The following is an 18,114-nucleotide window of genomic DNA, read 5'->3' as shown; positions in this document are numbered from 1 at the left end:
TTTAATCCACTGGGTTTGTCTAAAGCATAGACGAAACCAGGGACATTAGCAACTGGTACCACTTGCAGTATTCATTCAGAATGTGACTTGAATACATGAGCAATCAACACCTCAGTTTTTGTCTCCATACTAATGCTCCTCAATTCTTCTGGAAATGAAAACTTGCAGCTACAGTGTATGACATAGATAAAATTAAAAATGACCACACATGTATGCGGAAAAAAACATACCTTCTCCAGTGAGTTTTGCTTGTGTTGCAAGTGGACATCAAGTACTATTGTTTCTTCCTTCTATCAAATCCGAGACTAAATACAAGTCACATTCTAAACTTTTATCAGTGAGTGGCTCAAATCAGTTTTTTAATCTACTGGGTTTGTCTTAAAGATAGACAAAACCAGGGACATTACCAACTGGTACCACTTGCACTACTCATTCAGAATGTGACTTGATACATCAGCAAAGAGCACATCAGTCTTTCGACTCCATTCTAATGCTTTTCATTTTCTTCTGAAAAAAAGAAATTTATCAAAACTTGCACCTATGACATAGATAAAATAAAGAATGACAACACATATATGGTAGAACAAAATAAAAAACATACCTTTTCCAGTGTGTTTTGCCTATGTTGCAAGCAAGTGGACATCAAGCACTGTCTGGTTGTTTTTTTCTTTTTTTTTATAGCCCGGTTTTCTTCTCTCACATCGAAGACTATATACAAGTCACATTCTGAACTTTTATCAGTGAGCGGCTCAAATCAGTTATTGAATCCACTGGGTTTGTCTAAAGCTTAGACAAAACCAGGGACATTAGCAACTGGTACCACTTGCACTACTTATTAAGAATGTGACTTGAATACATCAGCAATCAACGCATCTGTTTTTGTCTCCATACTCATGCTCCTTAATTCTTCTTGAATTAAAAATTTACTAAAACTTGAAGCTACAGTGTATGACATAGATAAAATAAAGAATAACCACACATGTATGGGAGGAAAAAATAACATAACTTCTCAAGTGTGTTTGTGTGTGTGCTTGAAGTGAACACCAAGCACTGTTGTTTCTTGCTTCTATCACATCCAAGACTATGTACAAGTCACATTCTGAAATTTTATCAGTGAGTGGCTCAAATCAGTTTTTTAATCCACTGGGTTAGTCTTAAAGTTGGACAAAACCAGGGACATTAGCAACGGGTACTCATTCTTGCTACTCATTCAGAATGTGACTTGAATACATCAGTAATTAGCATCTAAGTTTTTGTCTCCATACTAATGCTTTTAATATTCTTTTGAAAATAGAAAACTTGCAAAATTTAAAGCTATGACGTATAAAATAAAGAATGACAACACATAGATTATGTAGAATAAAAAAACATACCTTTCCAGTGTGTTTTGCCTTTGTTGCAATAAACTGGACATTAAGCACTGTCTGGGTTTTTTTTTTTTTTTTTGTTCCTTGTATCACATCAAAGGCTACGTTCAAGTCACATTCTGAACTTTTATTAGTGAGTGGCTCAAATCAGTTTTTTAACCTACTGGGTTTGTCTTAAAGATAGACAAAACAAGGGACATTACCAACTGGTACCATTTGCACTTACTACTCATTCAGAATGTGACTTGAATACATCAGTAATTAGCACCTCAGTTTTTGTCTCCATACTAATGCTTTTTATATTCTTCTGAAAAAAGAAATTTACCATAACTTGCATACGACTTAGATAAAATAAAGAATGACAACACATACATTATAGTAAAAAAAAAGCATATCTTCTCCAGTGTGTTTTGCCTATGGACATCAAGCACTGTCTGTTTTTTTTTTTAGGTTGCTTCTATCGCATCGACGACTAAAACAAGTCACATTTGATTTTCTTAGTGATTGGCTCAAATCAGTTTTTTCAATCTACTGGATTTGTGCATAGACGAAACCAGGGACATTAGCAACTAGTACCACTTGCACTGCTCATTAAGAATGTGACTTCGATACATCAGCAATGAGCACCTCAGTTTTTGTCCCCATACTAATGCTCCTCAATTCTTCTGGAAATAAAAATTTACTAAAACTTGCAGCTACAGTGTATGACATAGATAAAATAAAGAATGACCACACATGTATGGGAGAAAAAAAACATACCTTCTCCAGTGTGTTATTGCTTATGTTGCAAGTGGACATCAAGCACTGTTGTTCCTTGCTTCTATCACATCCGAGAGTATGTGCAAGTCACATTCTGAACTTTTGTCTTTGAGTGGCTCAAATCAGTTTTTATTCCACTGGGTCTGTGTAAAGCATACACAAAACCAGGGACATTAGCAACTAGTACCACTTGCACTTACCACTCGTTCAGAATGTGACTTGAATACATTAGCAATCAACACCTCAGTTTTTGTCTCCATACTCATGCTCGTTATATTCTTCTGAAAAAAAGAAATTTACCAAAACTTGCACCTATGACATAGATAAAATAAAGAATGATCACACATGTATGGGAGAAAAAAAACTTACTTCCTCCAGTGTACATGTGTTTGTGTCTGTGCTGGAAGTGGACATCAAGCACTGTTGTTTCTTGATTCTATCACATCCAAGTCTATGTACAAGTTACATTCTGAACTTTTATCAGTGAATGACTCAAATCACTGTTAAAATCCACTGGGTTTGTCTAAAGTTAAGTATAGACGAAACCAGGAAAATGAGCAATTGGTACCACTTACACTACTCATTCAGAATGTGACTTGAATACTGAGTACATCAGCAATCAAAAACTCAGTTTTTGTATGTATATTAATAAATATTCTTCTGGAAATAGAAATTTACTAAAACTTGCACCTATGACAAAGATAAATAAAGAATGACAACTCATGTATGGGAGAAAAAAATAACATACCTTCTCCCGTGTGTTTATGGTAGGATTCTTCTCAAATTTTTTGTATTCAAAAATTAATGAAATTTTCACAGAATCAAGAGGACAATATCACTAAGTGATGGTATCAGTGACATTAAATTTGACCGTTTAATATTAGAGGCAAGGTCAGGTCAAGGTCATTATCCTTTTCCTGGATATTAAGAATAAAGAATTACTGTTTCCAATCATGCGATCCCTACTTGTAATTCAAAAGATTGAATGTTTTTCTTTTTGCACAAAAAGATACAACCATAAAGGGCATATAAGATGATATAACCAAATTGACATAAAAATTCAAATAAAATGCATTGGATATTTGCTAATCCGAATTTCCTGTACTTTTCTTAAATTTTTAGGATTTATTAGTTATCTTTATATGCTTCCTATTTTTAACTTTTTCTCATTTTCACATATAGTAAAGTAGTCACATAAAGGTACAAAATGATACAAAAACTAAAAGTTTTGATCGTTTACTAAGAGAGAAATAACACTTTTTACCGATATTTGGCTGCAAATCTGTACTTAGATTTGAAGCATTTAAAAGTTGACATAATTCTAGTATGTGTGAAAAATCTTATTTATTTGATATATTTTGAAACTTTAGTCTCTTATTATAATTTGACTTACATTTGAAAATTTCGTGTAGTTTTTGATTGCAAAAATTATAACTAAATTCAATGTTCTATAATAATTTTGAGAGGCAGAAAAAAGATAGTTTCATAGGCATTTATGTTACTATTTTCAAACAAAGTTTACCATTTCTATTTAAGTTGTACAATTGTGACGAGGAAAGAAAAATATGTCTTTTAAATCTCTTTAAATATATAAGCATAAAAAATAACTTTGAATATTTCATCTATCAGAAACTAGAAAGAATCCTTATGTCTATGCTGCAATAATCAAATTTTTTTCTTATATCAAACTTTTTACGAATTGAGTGCTGATCAGTCACAAGTATCGAGTAGTTTAAAATGTGAATTGAATATATCAAATGACTGGGGTCAGTGATGTTAATTTTGAAATATTTGTCAAAACTACCTGTGATTTTAAAACAAAGGCAAAAAATGGTGTAAATTTTGGTGTCCTTCCAGCACAGACACAAACACACTGGAATAGGTATGTTATTTTTTCCTATTTTATATATTTTCATTTTTTAGAAATTTTTATTTGTTGAGGGAACTATGTGTAAAACAGAGGTGCTAAAAAGTATAAATTAAGATCTATATTAAATATTTTTAGCAATATCAAAATGGAAAATATTCTCCGAGTAAAAGTATGTGAGGCTAAATTTCCATTACATTAAATTTTATAAATGTGCACATTTGCAGAATTTTCTAAAGCTAAATATTTTTCCTTCCACCAAAAGAAAATCAATATTTCTAATTAATATCTTGCTTCTACTTCATTAAATCTCAATAGTTGTAAATTTTTCTTTGAGATTTTTGAGCAGTTTTTTCATTGAATGTTAAAAAATTTACATTGTTGAATTTAAATATGTTTTAAAAATTGAATTTTAATAAGTAGTTTTGAAGTAAAAGCTTCTGCGTGAACTTTTCTAAAAAACTGACGAGTGACTTACCTTAAAATTCCATTAGACGAGATTTGTACCTTATGATGTTTTTTTTTCACCTTGATAATAACTGCTATTTTACAATCAAAAACTTGAATGGCTTCAGAGAGATCTATAAAAACTAGGATGTCACTTTTTTTGAAATGATGTTGGGAAAGCTTAACAATTTTACCTGAATCCAACATTTTGTCTTGTTAGGGTTTTTTGTGGAAAGCTTATTCCAGTTTTTATTAATTTTTATTAATTTTAAATTAATAAAAAAAATTTAGTAAATTGTCCAAACGTACAAACGCGAGATATCAGACTTATTTCATTTTTAAAGTACAATTGGGGGGGGACAGGAGGGGGTAAACCTACGCCCCAGTGCTCAATGCCTTTATTTATGTCTATCTTTTTCCTACCAAAGTTTGACAAAATTCTGTGGTTTAAGAGGAGGCGCTGACAAACTGTTTAGAATCCAAGGTATGGCCAAAAATCCATCGGAATTTACCTGCTAAAAGGTATATCCATACACGCCTGATTGTATATAGTCAAATCCAGCATTTAAAGCAAATCCAGAGGTGTGCATCCCTAGATTCATCATTCCATGCATGCATGCTTAGTCATCAGAAGGCTTAAAAGTTATAAAATTGTACCTATAGGAAGGCACTTTTAATCTATATAGAACCTGCATGCAAGTAACTCAACTGGAAATTTTGTCATTAATACAACTGCATTAAAATAGGCCAGATCTACCTAAAGCAAGTCTCGTAATGTGGCGTAATTCCTAGTTGCAAGATCAAAATACAAGATTCCTCCAAAATGAACTAAACACTTACTTGGGAAGTGACTTGCATGCCTAAAAACTTGAACAATCTGAAGCTCATCTTGATAGAAGCAGGAGTTAAATGTAGGTAGATTCAGCATCCATGCATTACATGTTACCCTAACGGAGAAAAACAGTCAGAGGCAATACCAACAGGCCTTCATTGTTCGTAAATATATGAGTTATTTTATGCAGTTTGGTCACTAAAACAACAGGGCTTATTCTTGGGAATCAACTTGTTTCTTTAAATCTTGAACAAGATCTACACAACATCGAAAGCCTTAAAACATGTAGCATTACAAAACCATCTCACTGGAATAGAAAATGCTGATCAGCAAAGGATGTGGAAAACAGCAATATGAAAACCAAGTAAGCTTCTCGAGATGAAAACCATCATCACATCACTACAAGTCAGCAGAAAAAAAACTCGACTTGACAGAAAAAGACGTCAAAGATTCCTGCACATCTGGTCCTGATAGGATCGGACTTGTACATAAAGTGACCGAAAAAACTTATTCGCCCTCTTCCTACATAATAATCAAAACCACCAGATTTTCTAATTAATGATAGCCTGGTGTATATCTTTTACTTTTAATGTTCAAGGACAACATTAATTTCATTATTGATAAAATATCACCTGAGATGTATGCTGCTGCCTCTTTCAACGTAAAGATTATTTTAAAGATTTTCTTTTATTCGCTATTTTTAAGTTTCCTTCGGGTTTTTGTTTGGGAATAAAGAATTTTATTTTATGTGATTATCTGAAATAATCTCAGCAGACGTGACTGTACATGAATTTATGTCCTTTACTTTTGTTTTTATCAACAGATATACCTGTTTATTTAGAAATGGCCGCCAACCCTCATACTCAAATTTTCCATGGAATGTTATGTACAACGAAGCGAGTTGAAATACAATTACATGTAATGATTTTTAAAAAAAACTTTTTTGGTAAAGTACTTGTCTAATAAGTGGATTAGCTTGGATAAGGTTAACACTATCAAACAGAAAACAATCAAAAATCCTGTAGTAATTTTTACGTTTAATTAGGACTATCAGAAAGTGCTATCAGAATGAAACTTCGAGATGAAATCTATCTTTAATGCACTAAAGTAATGTTTTTTAAAAAAGTTAACAATACCATACTGCAAAATTCTTCTTTTTTTTGAAAAAATTTAGGTGTTTTCTAAATTTATTGTTGTTTGGTTTGTTTTCTTTCTAATAAGCTTGCCAAAAAAAATGTATGTATTATACGAAAATGTCTTAAGGTCATAGTGAAATAAATAAACATCTCTGGGAAAGACATTCCATACTCAAAAATAGTTAAGAAAATTCCTTTGTCTTTTGGAGAATTTATTTTTTTTTGAAGAAATGTGCAGAGAAATTGTTTGGAATGCGGATTTTCGGAGTTTTTTTAAAAGTTCATTTTCAGTTCTACGTGTAAAACAATTTAAATTTTAAAAAATTATAACAACGAATGAAATTTTTTTAAATTATACAATGAAACTAAAATTAATTCAGCGTCCTTGAATATTAAGAATATTTATAAGCTTTAACGATGATCGGTAAAATACTGCTGCCTGTTTACAAGAATCAGGTCCATATTAATGGCATTAGGAATACATGAGGAGACTGCTTCACGGAAGTCCAAGCCAAGTCAGTCGACACGTACATGTAACCGACAAATCAAAGTCTAAACGTCCATGCAAACGATGTTATCGTCCCTTGTTCTTTTCCCCTGATAATAGATTCCCGCCTTGCGTCATTGCTCTCTCATCATAACAACTCTGCAGCACTGGTCTTCAAAAATTAAATTTTCATTAAGAAGAAACCAAGATTTCTTTAGGGACATCACTATTTTTTCATATCCTTGAAATCTTTCATGTTTCGCATTTTCATCCTGTCCCGCTCTCTCTCGCGCTCTCGTGCATGCATCATCATCATTCGCATCATACGCTCTCTTTCATGTGGATCTTCCTCCCTTTCCTTTGGAAACTCAAGTTCTATCCCTTCTTCGATCAACGTTTTCACTATTTCTATGTGACCGTTCAGAGCTGCCGATGTTATTGCAAAGTCGCCTTCTTTTGTGGTACTTTCTGGAGTGGCCTTTTTATCCAACAGAACATCGACCAGATGCCAATAACCATTTTCTGCTGCGATGTGCAGAGGGGTTTTCTTGTCTTCTGCTTGGCAATTCACATCTGCATTTTTGTCTAGTAACATGCTTATTATTCTCGGTTGATTGAAAAGTACTGCAAAATGAAGTGCAGTCCATCCACCAAGGCCTTTTGCATTAACAGGTATATCTCTTTCAAGCAAAGTCTTCACTAGTTCAATATTTCCAAAGGCACAAGCAGTATGTAAAGCTGGCCAGTTATCTTGGCATCCTTCCGGCTTTGGCTTTGTCATTGCATTCGTAATAGTCCTGACAATTCCTTCTACCCCAACACCAGTTGCTGCAGCTAGCATTGATCTACCATCGTCCATTTTGTAATTGTCTTTGATGTCACTTCCGCTCCAGTGGAGCTGACGTGTTGCACTTTCTCCCCCACATCGTATGGCTTCGTGAATTGGCAAGCTTCCAGTTGCACTCTTAATAGAATTGATGTCTGGTTTAGACTTCAAAAGTGCTCTAAGTGCTCCATCATCTGGATTTCTGGCGGCTCTGTGATAAACTGTAAATCCATCTTCTGTCTTCTCATTCACAATTACACCTTTCTCTATCAAAGATTGCATTGTATCATGTGACCCATACACTGCTGCAACATGAAGCAATGGGGCTCGGAGCTTCCTAACTAAATCAAATATTTCCTGTCCATATAGAACAAGAAAATCTTCATCTGGTAATGGGTCAGTGGCAGTCAATGAAGCTCCTTCTTCTATCAGCATTTTTACAAGTCTTCCGTAATTCATGCCATTCCCATAGCAAGCTGCAAACAGAGAGATGTCCAACTCTTCTTTGAACCACTCATGTTGTTTGAAGTCTTTAAAATCATCATGTTTTATTAAATGCTTGATGGTTTGGTCTTGTCCATAGTAGCAAACCCAAAAGAAAAAGGTACGATTATATTCTCCCCTTTGCTGAAGGACAGGTTGCAGACTTCCCATTTCCCCCATGAATTTGACAAAAGCTTCTCCAAATCTCACATCACACAGACTTGGGTGTGATGCTATAAGTCTGACATTGCCTTTCAAAATTTCAAAAACAAGTCTTTGGCTCAGTGAACTATAGTCTTTATTCCAAACACTCAGGTTAGATTCCATGGTAATTGTGAAGTAACTAGATGTTCTAATGCATTCATTCAAAAAATCTAAACTACAGATTTCCAGAATTTTTTGAGGAATTTTTCTAAATACTGAATCAGTCACAAAGTAGAACATTCTTTCATGGCAGAATTTCCAATGATGCAACTAACTGGTTCCAGAAACACTCCTGAAAGAAGAGTACATGCGTACCTCATCTTTTCCAAACTCATATCATCTGGAACACTTAAAGCCGTTCTAAGTTGTCTAAAAATATTTTGCTGAAAATCTGTATAATCTTCAAACCTCTCTTTATCCAGTTCAATCTTTCCATCCAACAACCCCACACATGCCAGAGTGTAGTAAATAATTTTATCAAAACTATATACTTTCTGAAGCACAGTTTCCACTGATTTTTCAGGGTTTTTGAAATACTGCTGTCCTTCCATATGGAAACTTTTGACACCTGCGTAGAGTCGGCTATGGTAGGCGTACGAGTTGTTATTAGCTTTCTCAATCTCATCCTGTTCTCTGTAAGATAAGCCATGCTTTCCTCCACAGCAACCTTCTAGAATCTTCATCCTGTCATAATTCCCGGGCTTGTACTTGTCTAATGATAGATCAATCACATGTTTTGTTTGAAACAAAGGACATAGTGTTACTCTTGGGTGAATTTTCTCCAGTTGATGCTTTTGAAATGTGATGATAACTAAAGTATTTGGTCTATTTTGGACAGCAGTTTCAAGAATTTCATCAAGATGGTTTATCCACTCTTCAACCTTTGATACAGTGTATGTTGCAGGACCAAATATCTTATCTATCAGCACACACTGTTTTTTGCTAGGATTAACTTTGCGTCGCCATTTTTCATAAGAGTTGACGATCACAACAGTGTATTGTTCTCTGCCTTCTTCATCTAATGCTATTCTTTCCCACTCATTTCTATGTCTCATCTCTGGTCTTGGAACAAGTTTCTCGGGTTTCTTAACAAACTTTATGAGAAGATGCTCAGCTAGGGATTTCTTTCCATCACCAGGGAAACCTATGATGGTGACCCAACCTCGATTCCATAGGGTTCTTCTGGCTGAGTAGTATGCACCATACTCCACAAAGAATTCCTCCGAGTTTATTGGAGTAACATTGAAAAAATCATGCCATACTGAAAACAAAAAGTACAAATATTGAACATAAATGCATAATTTCTTTTATCTTAAAATTGTTAAAATTTTGTCATTATTCTACCGGTATAACACCATTAAAATACTGAAAATTTATCATATAAAAATTATATTAACTATATTTATAGGTACATGTATACATAGTAATACTGAGTCAAAAATTTCTCTACTTGACTTTAGTTACCATGTACATGGTGACATGAAAATATTTTACCACTTTGAACTACTTCAGCATGTCTTGATCATTTGAGTAACACTGAAGATAAAATAATTTTTATACTAAACTACTTGCTGAAGCAACATCTAAATGATGGAATCTGTGTGAACTAATTTCATGATCAAAAAATTAACACTAATATGGCATAAACTTACAGTTTAACTGTTCCTCACTCAAATAATTGGTACTCTCAAGCTCTACTGGTGGTAGATGAAGGGGAACAAACTCTTGCCCACCCTGTCTTGTTTGGGGGGGATTTGCTTCATCTACCAAAATGACATCATCATCATCATCATCATCATCATCATCCTGTGCATTAGGTGGTTGCTGTCTTTGAAGCATTTGGGCACCATGTTGCACAACATTGCTTAATGTCTGCAAAGTTTGGGATAAAAGTCCTTGCCCTGGAAACCCTGAAGCAGAGGCTGACTGGGTAGCCACATTTGGTTGCACAACTGTGCTGTTTGTTGGAGTTGCTGCTGTGCCTGTTGGTGTTGCTGTTGTTGCAGGAGTTGAGGAAAATGTTTCCATATTGTCCTCATATTCCTCCACATCATCAAAGTCCTCATCATCTAAAGGTACAATTAAGTGCCATTCATTATGATAGTTTATTAAAGAAATTTAATAACAGGCGTCTATGTCTTATTTAATATAAAAAATATATAATTATAGCTTCTATACATATTAAATTACGTATTTGTAGGCCCAAGGTACAATACATATTTGCTGTTTATATTAAATTTTATCAGAACCCAGCCTTATGAGAAGTTGACTACATGTAACAGGAATTGAGGAAATGTACAATTGTACTGGAAATCTAATCCGGGACTCTTGCATAACTATAGTCAGGTACTCTGCTGATCTGCTACATGTATACCTATAGCTCATACCTACATGCAACCAAAACCATTACATTCCTTGCTCTTAAAATTGTCTTTGCATTTTGAAGACACCAGTTCCACGGCGGGGAATAATCGGAGGGGATTGCACACAAAAATTGTAGGACTTCACATACATTTTCCAAATCAAGGGGTGAGCAATGGCACCAAATCTGTGACATGAAAGAAATTAGGGCTGGGCACACCAACACTTAAAACGGCAATCGAAACAGGCATTCATATCTTAGGTTTCCACCAAGGGCTGCATCACTATCAACTCTGCTACTCTGATATTTTTTGACAAAGCCCAAACTATAAGTATATAACAACTATTTAATTACGCCATTTTCATATGTTATTTTGTTCATGATTTAGGGAATAACTTCTAACTTGGTATTTGCGACCATTAATGCTGATTTAACGGTCGCAAACTTGCAACAAACAGTTTTATTTTATTTTTTCCGGCGAACGCGGTATGTTTGCGATTCGTTAAATCAGCATTAACGGTCGCAAATACCAAACTGGAAGATTAGTTATTCCCATTCTAATGCAATCCATGCATTTAGTTAGTTGTTTACGTCTAATTTTATTGAGTTTCCTTAAATGAAATTAATCCGAGATTTCTCTGACTCTAATCCCTGCTTGTATATTGTGACTTGTGCTGGGGAGATCTCCCCTGCACAAGTCACAATATAAAAGCGGGGGTTAAAGTTTCAACTTATAATATTTGAATTTTTGGAATCTTGGATTAATATGAACTACGTCATAGAGCATTGCGTTTTTATGTCGCTCTATTATGACGTCACAACGAAAAGCTTTCACTCTCGTTAATGTTCGTTTTACTGCTTCATTTCTGAACATCAGTGCATTAACCAATTAAAACGTGTTTTACAAAACAATTGCATTAGAATTTAGGTTTAATATCCAAAAACTTATTCTCTTTCGCCTTTAATTCAAACACCAATGAACCAATCCTTAAACACTGATTTATCGATAATAGCTGAAACTGAAAGTTACATCACATGCAAACATTTGAGAAAACCATTATTGTATTGAATTTAGGAAATAGAGGCATTTAAAGTATACCACTGTCTTCATAATCAGCTGTTGTGAATACAATATTTCCACTCATTCTTTTGCCTCAGCTCCTGCAACAAATATGCAACAATGTTGTAAACATGTATATAATTGTATTTTATTTAAGCATCGACTAACGCACTGATCAAACCAAAACTGCCATTCTGATTCAACTTTATACGCCGTAATTTCTGACTAACACTTACACATGCATACAACCGTTATGGCACTGTTTTCAACTAACCTAAAGCTGTAAAATCTTTTCCATTCCACACACCAAAGCAGGAAAACCCAAATGCTATAAATAGATTTTTTCTGGATCCTTTAAATGTTTTCTTTCTCATTTGAACTGATGGTGGAAAAATATTTCTGTTATCTTCCCTAATAAAAAACTGCTTTTCTTGAATATTTTTTTTAAATCAGACAATGTAGAATGTTTACAAGAATATAGAATAAGCCTTCGTCATATCGAATTCTTATACGTACAATCTACTATCATGCCAAAAAATGCGCATGCGCTGTATCTATTACACTATTTACATTTGCAGCGATAGGACCCTTTTACTCCAGTAACCTGATTTAGATCTTGTTGATGACATGTTTTGATTAATTAACATGTAGAAAATTATTTGTGAAATTGCTGGAATGCCAAAATAATGGATAAACATCCTGATTGTTATGACGAAACCAGGTTTGTTACAAGACATTAAAAATTATCACATTTTATTTTTAATCTTAAATCATGCGGACCAAATTCTACTAGGCTATATTTGACCCAAATTGATGAATAAGTTCAAATGTCAGACATATGATTTAGATGTATAACCAGTCGCCTTAGACATTCAATATGTTCTTAGATGAACAACTGATGAGATTTAATCTGTACACTTTTCAAAACCATTCAGACTTGTGTACAACCAAAGTCTTCCCTTCTGAAAGATGTGAAAGTTATGTAAATTACATGTACATGATGTACAGAACCTCCCATATGATACTTTTCATTGTCTAACTAAACATGTCTTCAATAATATGTTGACGATGCGACCGTTATGGCGAGCGCAGATAGCTCTATTTATTTTGTTATAATTTAGATCGGGCTTGTCAAACTGCCTGTGACATTTGGTGTGTCTAAACTCTGACGTCACATGACACTGTATGTAAGTTACATTTCCAAAAAGAAGTCTGAACATTGCTGAAAGTAAATGAAGAACGTTTCATTTACTATTTACCTTCAATATTTATCCATTAAACCAGGGCATGTTTACTTTAAGTTGAACTTTTGCTGCTATTCTCGCAAGAACGTAGCTTTAACAAGTGATGCATTGTGAGTCCAAATTACTGCGTCAAAAAATTCTATCGGATGAATGTGCAGTAGTCCGATTTTCTCTTCGCACAGGCATTGCTTTAAGAGATCGCAGTGACGAACAAGTGATGCATTGTGGGTCCAAATTACTGCGTCAAAAAATTCTATCGAATGAATTTGCAGTAGTCCGATTTTCTCTTCGCACAGGCGTTGCTTTAAGAGATCGCAGTGACGATCGACGCTCACTGCGCTCGCTATAATTGCATATCACTATTAAGATTTTGACGTGTTAGACATTTTAAACATATTAAAAGTACATTTTTCATGTAGTACTAATTGATTTACTCAAATTAAACTACAAGAAATTTCCACTATTTTTAGTGAAAAAATATAAGTGATATTTTATCATGTGTCAAACATCATTTAATAGGCAGTGGTAGAGTGTTGCCGGACAAGCCCTCACCACAGTTAGAATACTTCCCATATAGTTGCAGTGTAGCAAATCAGAGCTGATCCGCTCCAAAATGATTTTTAAGAATATAAAAGGGGTTGCACTGGAAAAAAAAGTACCAAATAATTCAATACAATCCCTTTTGAGATTGTATATGGGCTCTTATTCTAAAAAGTAATTCAATTAATATAAAGAAAAAATCATTTTTTCAATATTTTTTCTCGCTTTAAATTTACATGCCATGTTGACGTTCAGAACTCTCTGGATTGTTTGTTGTAAATGCATTGACTTAGAGTTATTGCCCCTGTTTATTTTAGTCATGATAATGATTGATTGTTCTTCATCTTCAGTGCCCCTCCCTGATGAGAAAGGATTCTTATAATAACTAGATCTTTTTTTGGAAGGGGGGTCGAGAGGGTATTGAATGCCAACCTACCTATAATAGTTTATAATCCCTAATAACCGCCTCGGGCGTCTAGAAAATTGCAAAAAGGGGGCGGTTATTATAGTTTGCTGCTATCTGTAAAGTTTCACGTTACGTCACAATCTTTTTCGTCAGATGCATCCAGCGTAAACAATTCACGTGATTGGTCAACTCAGATCATCAACATTGACACGGAAATAGTCTGTTGCATGAGCAACCAATCAGGGATAAGAAGAAAGTTCCAGTCGTATAGCTTGCAGTTAGGAGGCGTGTACAGTTTACCTTGAGCGCAGCTGTCAACTAGTAAGATCGTGACGTAATGTGAAACTTTACAGTTAGCTGCAAACTATAATATTTTGGTGTTCTCTTTATGATATTTAATGTCATATTTTAGCTTCAAAAAATCATTTGAAAATAAAAATAAATACAAGAAACAACTAAGATAATGTCTAACTTTACTTAAAGTGAAGATAATCCACCCAAATTATGCTAAATTGTTCATTTTCCACCGAGAAATTGGATGATAGACAAATTTCATTTTCACTTTCTTCATTTTTTGATACGATTCTAGTTGATTTTAGTTGCTTACAGGGGGCCCATACAGGTATTTCCTGACAATTGAAAAAGACCTCAGGGGGGTGCTTATAGGGGTAGGGGCGGTTAATAGGGATTATACGCCTAACGATATACATATTACTGCACATACTTTAACTGTCTTCATCCTTTTTCTTTCGCATAAATATCATTGCTAGCCAAGGGACTTTCTGATATGCTGCTCTCTTACTAAGGAGAGTAACATATATCAGAAACCACTGGCTAGGGAAGATGTGACATAAAAGGAACTGGAGTTACTTTATTCTCTCATTTATTTATTAATTTTTTTTTGGGGGGGGGTCTTTTTTCACTAAATTTACAGTTTAAAATTTACACTTATTTATGGATTATTAATTTTCTTAAAATTTTATTTGATATAACCACCCCCACCTTCAACATTCTAGTAGCATCTGCTTCTATTTTGTACATCTGTCAATTTGTTATTTATGAAATGCTGGTAATCATGGTTGTCTTGGTTATTTAGGTGCTTTAATTTTCAAATGCTAAGCATTTTTTAAGTGCTAAAAGCAAAAATCATTGATAATTACCCAAAGTGCAAATTTGGTAATAATCAATGATTTTTAACCTGTTAACATGTTTAATGAAAAATAAAGAAAATATATTTTAAAAAATATATTTTTTAAAAAAAAACTACATGTATTGCACTTGTATATACACATGTATTTTGATTGTATTTTGGCAAATATAATGCTATTACAATATCTTGATGTTGAGTTCAAATGTTTGGGAAACACACGTACATTACTTTAGAATTCATTTATATGTTAAGGTAAACAAATGACCTCATAAATAAGGTATACCAAAAGTCAAAATAGACAATGATAATTATTGTTTTTCCAAAATACAGTGACACTTTGCCCTATTTATTTCTAGTAAATGTTAATTAATGTAAACACAAATTTCAACTAAAAACATAAAAACGATAAAAGCTTAACTTTTTAGAAAGACATATAAATCTAATTTTTTTAATGAACCACATTGCAAGGTAATTTGAATGAGCGAGAAAACAAAATTGTTTGCCACATAGGTAATGCTTGTATAAAAGAGAATGGTTTATTGCAGCTGAATTTAATGTTTGCTCCATAAATGGACTTGAAAGATTACAATTCACTTATATGCCCTGGTTAAAACATCAGACAAGTACAATAGTACATGTAATAAAATCAAAAGCTATGGAATCCATAGTATTGATATTGATGTAGGAAAATATAATTATGAAATCATAATTCATACTTAATATAATAATATTTCACTACATAAGTATCAATCCTATAGAATCCCAAGCTTGCATGTAACAGCTAGAACATATGATGCATAATTATAGCCCAGGTTTTACGAAAAGGAAAAAAAATTAACTATTACAGTACTGTTAGTGTATATAATTATTGATTTCCATGATTATAATATAATAAGAATTTTTTTCAAAATGTATATCTTTTACTCTAAAATAATGATACCATGCAGTATTTTCCCTAAGAACCGGCTACTGGCCAAATTGACCACTTCAACTGACAAAAATGCCGCTTCAAAACAAAAAAAGTAAAAAAAAAATTAATTGTTGTTAGGTCCACAGAGATTTTGTTCAAAGCCTGTTACAACTGATCTCTAACCTTTTACTGTGAAAGAAAGGAAAAACACTGCCGTGTAACAGTTTTTTATGTGTAATGATAGCAAGGTGTTTATTATTGGATTGATATGCCCTTTCATATGCACAGTGAGGCAATGATACCATTTCTCATATAACAATTCATTTGAGTAAATTGGGCCAAATTTGTAGAACAATATTACCCCACTCTGAGAGAGTTGCTGCTTTAGACCACTGTTGACCACTCAAGAATCCAGGTCACAGTTTACACAGTCCTGTAAATTTGTTTTTTATTTTTGTGAATTAGCCTTGAACTTTCAATATTAAAGCTGCCCATTGAATTTTAAATGACCCAGGCTTTCCCATTGTAAATAATCTTAATTGTTGCCTTAAATATATACATGAAATGTACTTATCTGATCTACATTAAACAGTCAAGCTTGTAAATTAATCCATAATTCTTGAGATATAAATTCATATAATCATTATACATATATTGAAGGAATCACTGTCTAGTTAGTATAGTATTCCCACTATTGTTGATGTCCCTGGCATACTATACTAACTAGACAGTGATTGCTTATATTTCCATTTCATTGTAAAATAAAATTGTAGATTTAGACTTTAAAAAATGCAGACATAGATTTAAATTACTCGAGGATTCCCATCCCAATTTCAATAGTCCTCGCCCACAGACTTCAAACACAACGGCAGCTGCACAAAATTTTCATGCATATTTGGCCTCCTTAGCATCAGATTCAGAGACAGATGCGCACGAGATTTGCATGCATATTAGGCCTCCTCAGCTCCTGACCTATTGACCTGCCTAATTTACGTTCCGGTAAAATTATCAAGAAATTAACTCTGCTAACTTTCAAAGAGTTATCGCAGAGAGAAAAATTAGAAATGGAAATATATGTTCTAATTTTTCTCTCTGCGATAACTCTTTGAAAGTTAGGGGTAGTTTATTTCTTGATAATTCTGCCGGAATGTAAATTAGGCAGGTCGATAGGTCGGGAGCTAAGGAGGCCTAATACGCATGCAATTCTCGTGTGCATCTGTCTCTGTGTCTGACGCTAAGGAGGCCAAATATGCATGTAAATCTCGTGCGGCTGCATGCCTTTTGTTTGACGTCGGTTGGCGAGGACTATTGAAAACATCATGGAAGTCATCATGTGATTTAAATCTATTTATCTACATTTTTAAAGTCTAAATCTACAATTTTATTTCACAATGAAATGGAAATATAAGGAATCACTGTCTAGTTAGGAGGGTATGTCAGGGACATCAACAACAGTGGGAAACATGGGATAATTTAAGCATAACGGGCTTCGCCCATTATGCAAAATGTTTCCCACTATTGTTGATGCCCTGACATACCCTCCTAACTAGACAGTGATTCCTTAAATCATCACCTAGATTTGGTTTCACATTCACTTTCTCAGTGGATATGTAATCCATAATTAATAAAGTATTCTTATAATTCTCATAATTTCAAATAATCATATAAAAACAAGAAACACTGAACCACTTTTAAAATATATATATATATATATACATGTATATATATTTTTGTTATTGAATTAAATAATATTTTTATTAAATTAAAGTTTTAAAGCTAGAATACATTTATCAATCAGCGTGATATTTTGTCACATTGTGAAAGATGTATGTAACAGAAGTATATAGAAATTAAATCTTGATTTTCTCCATAGACTAGTTCGAAGTTTGGCAGTTTTTCTCTGTAGTTCTCTTTCCAACCATGAATATGGTATGAAAAATATTCCATGGCCTAGCTGTTATAAAAAGAGTAAATAACAGTACTATCCCACATGTAATGGATACTAAAACTGCCAAAGTCTCTCCAGATACGGTG

General features: G+C 33.6%; 1 protein-coding gene across 1 annotated transcript; it reads right to left on the bottom strand.

Annotated features, from left to right (window-relative positions):
• Positions 1-6,511: 6,511 nt before the first annotated feature.
• Positions 6,512-12,126, bottom strand: LOC134238673 (uncharacterized). The gene is given in 5 exon segments (XM_062720791.1): positions 6,512-8,680; positions 8,683-9,669; positions 10,061-10,477; positions 11,870-11,931; positions 12,067-12,126. Coding segments are annotated over 4 exon segments (3,009 nt in total). The 5' UTR covers positions 11,916-11,931; positions 12,067-12,126; the 3' UTR covers positions 6,512-7,121.
• Positions 12,127-18,114: the final 5,988 nt, after the last annotated feature.

The sequence above is a fragment of the Saccostrea cucullata genome, unplaced genomic scaffold (assembly GCF_032062105.1).
Source record: "Saccostrea cucullata isolate Sc308-1 unplaced genomic scaffold, CSIRO_AGI_Scuc_v1 ctg4450, whole genome shotgun sequence".
Lineage (NCBI taxonomy): Eukaryota > Metazoa > Mollusca > Bivalvia > Ostreida > Ostreidae > Saccostrea > Saccostrea cuccullata.
The sequence above is the reverse complement of the archived record's forward strand: the minus strand, read 5'-3'. Positions and strand labels throughout refer to the sequence as shown.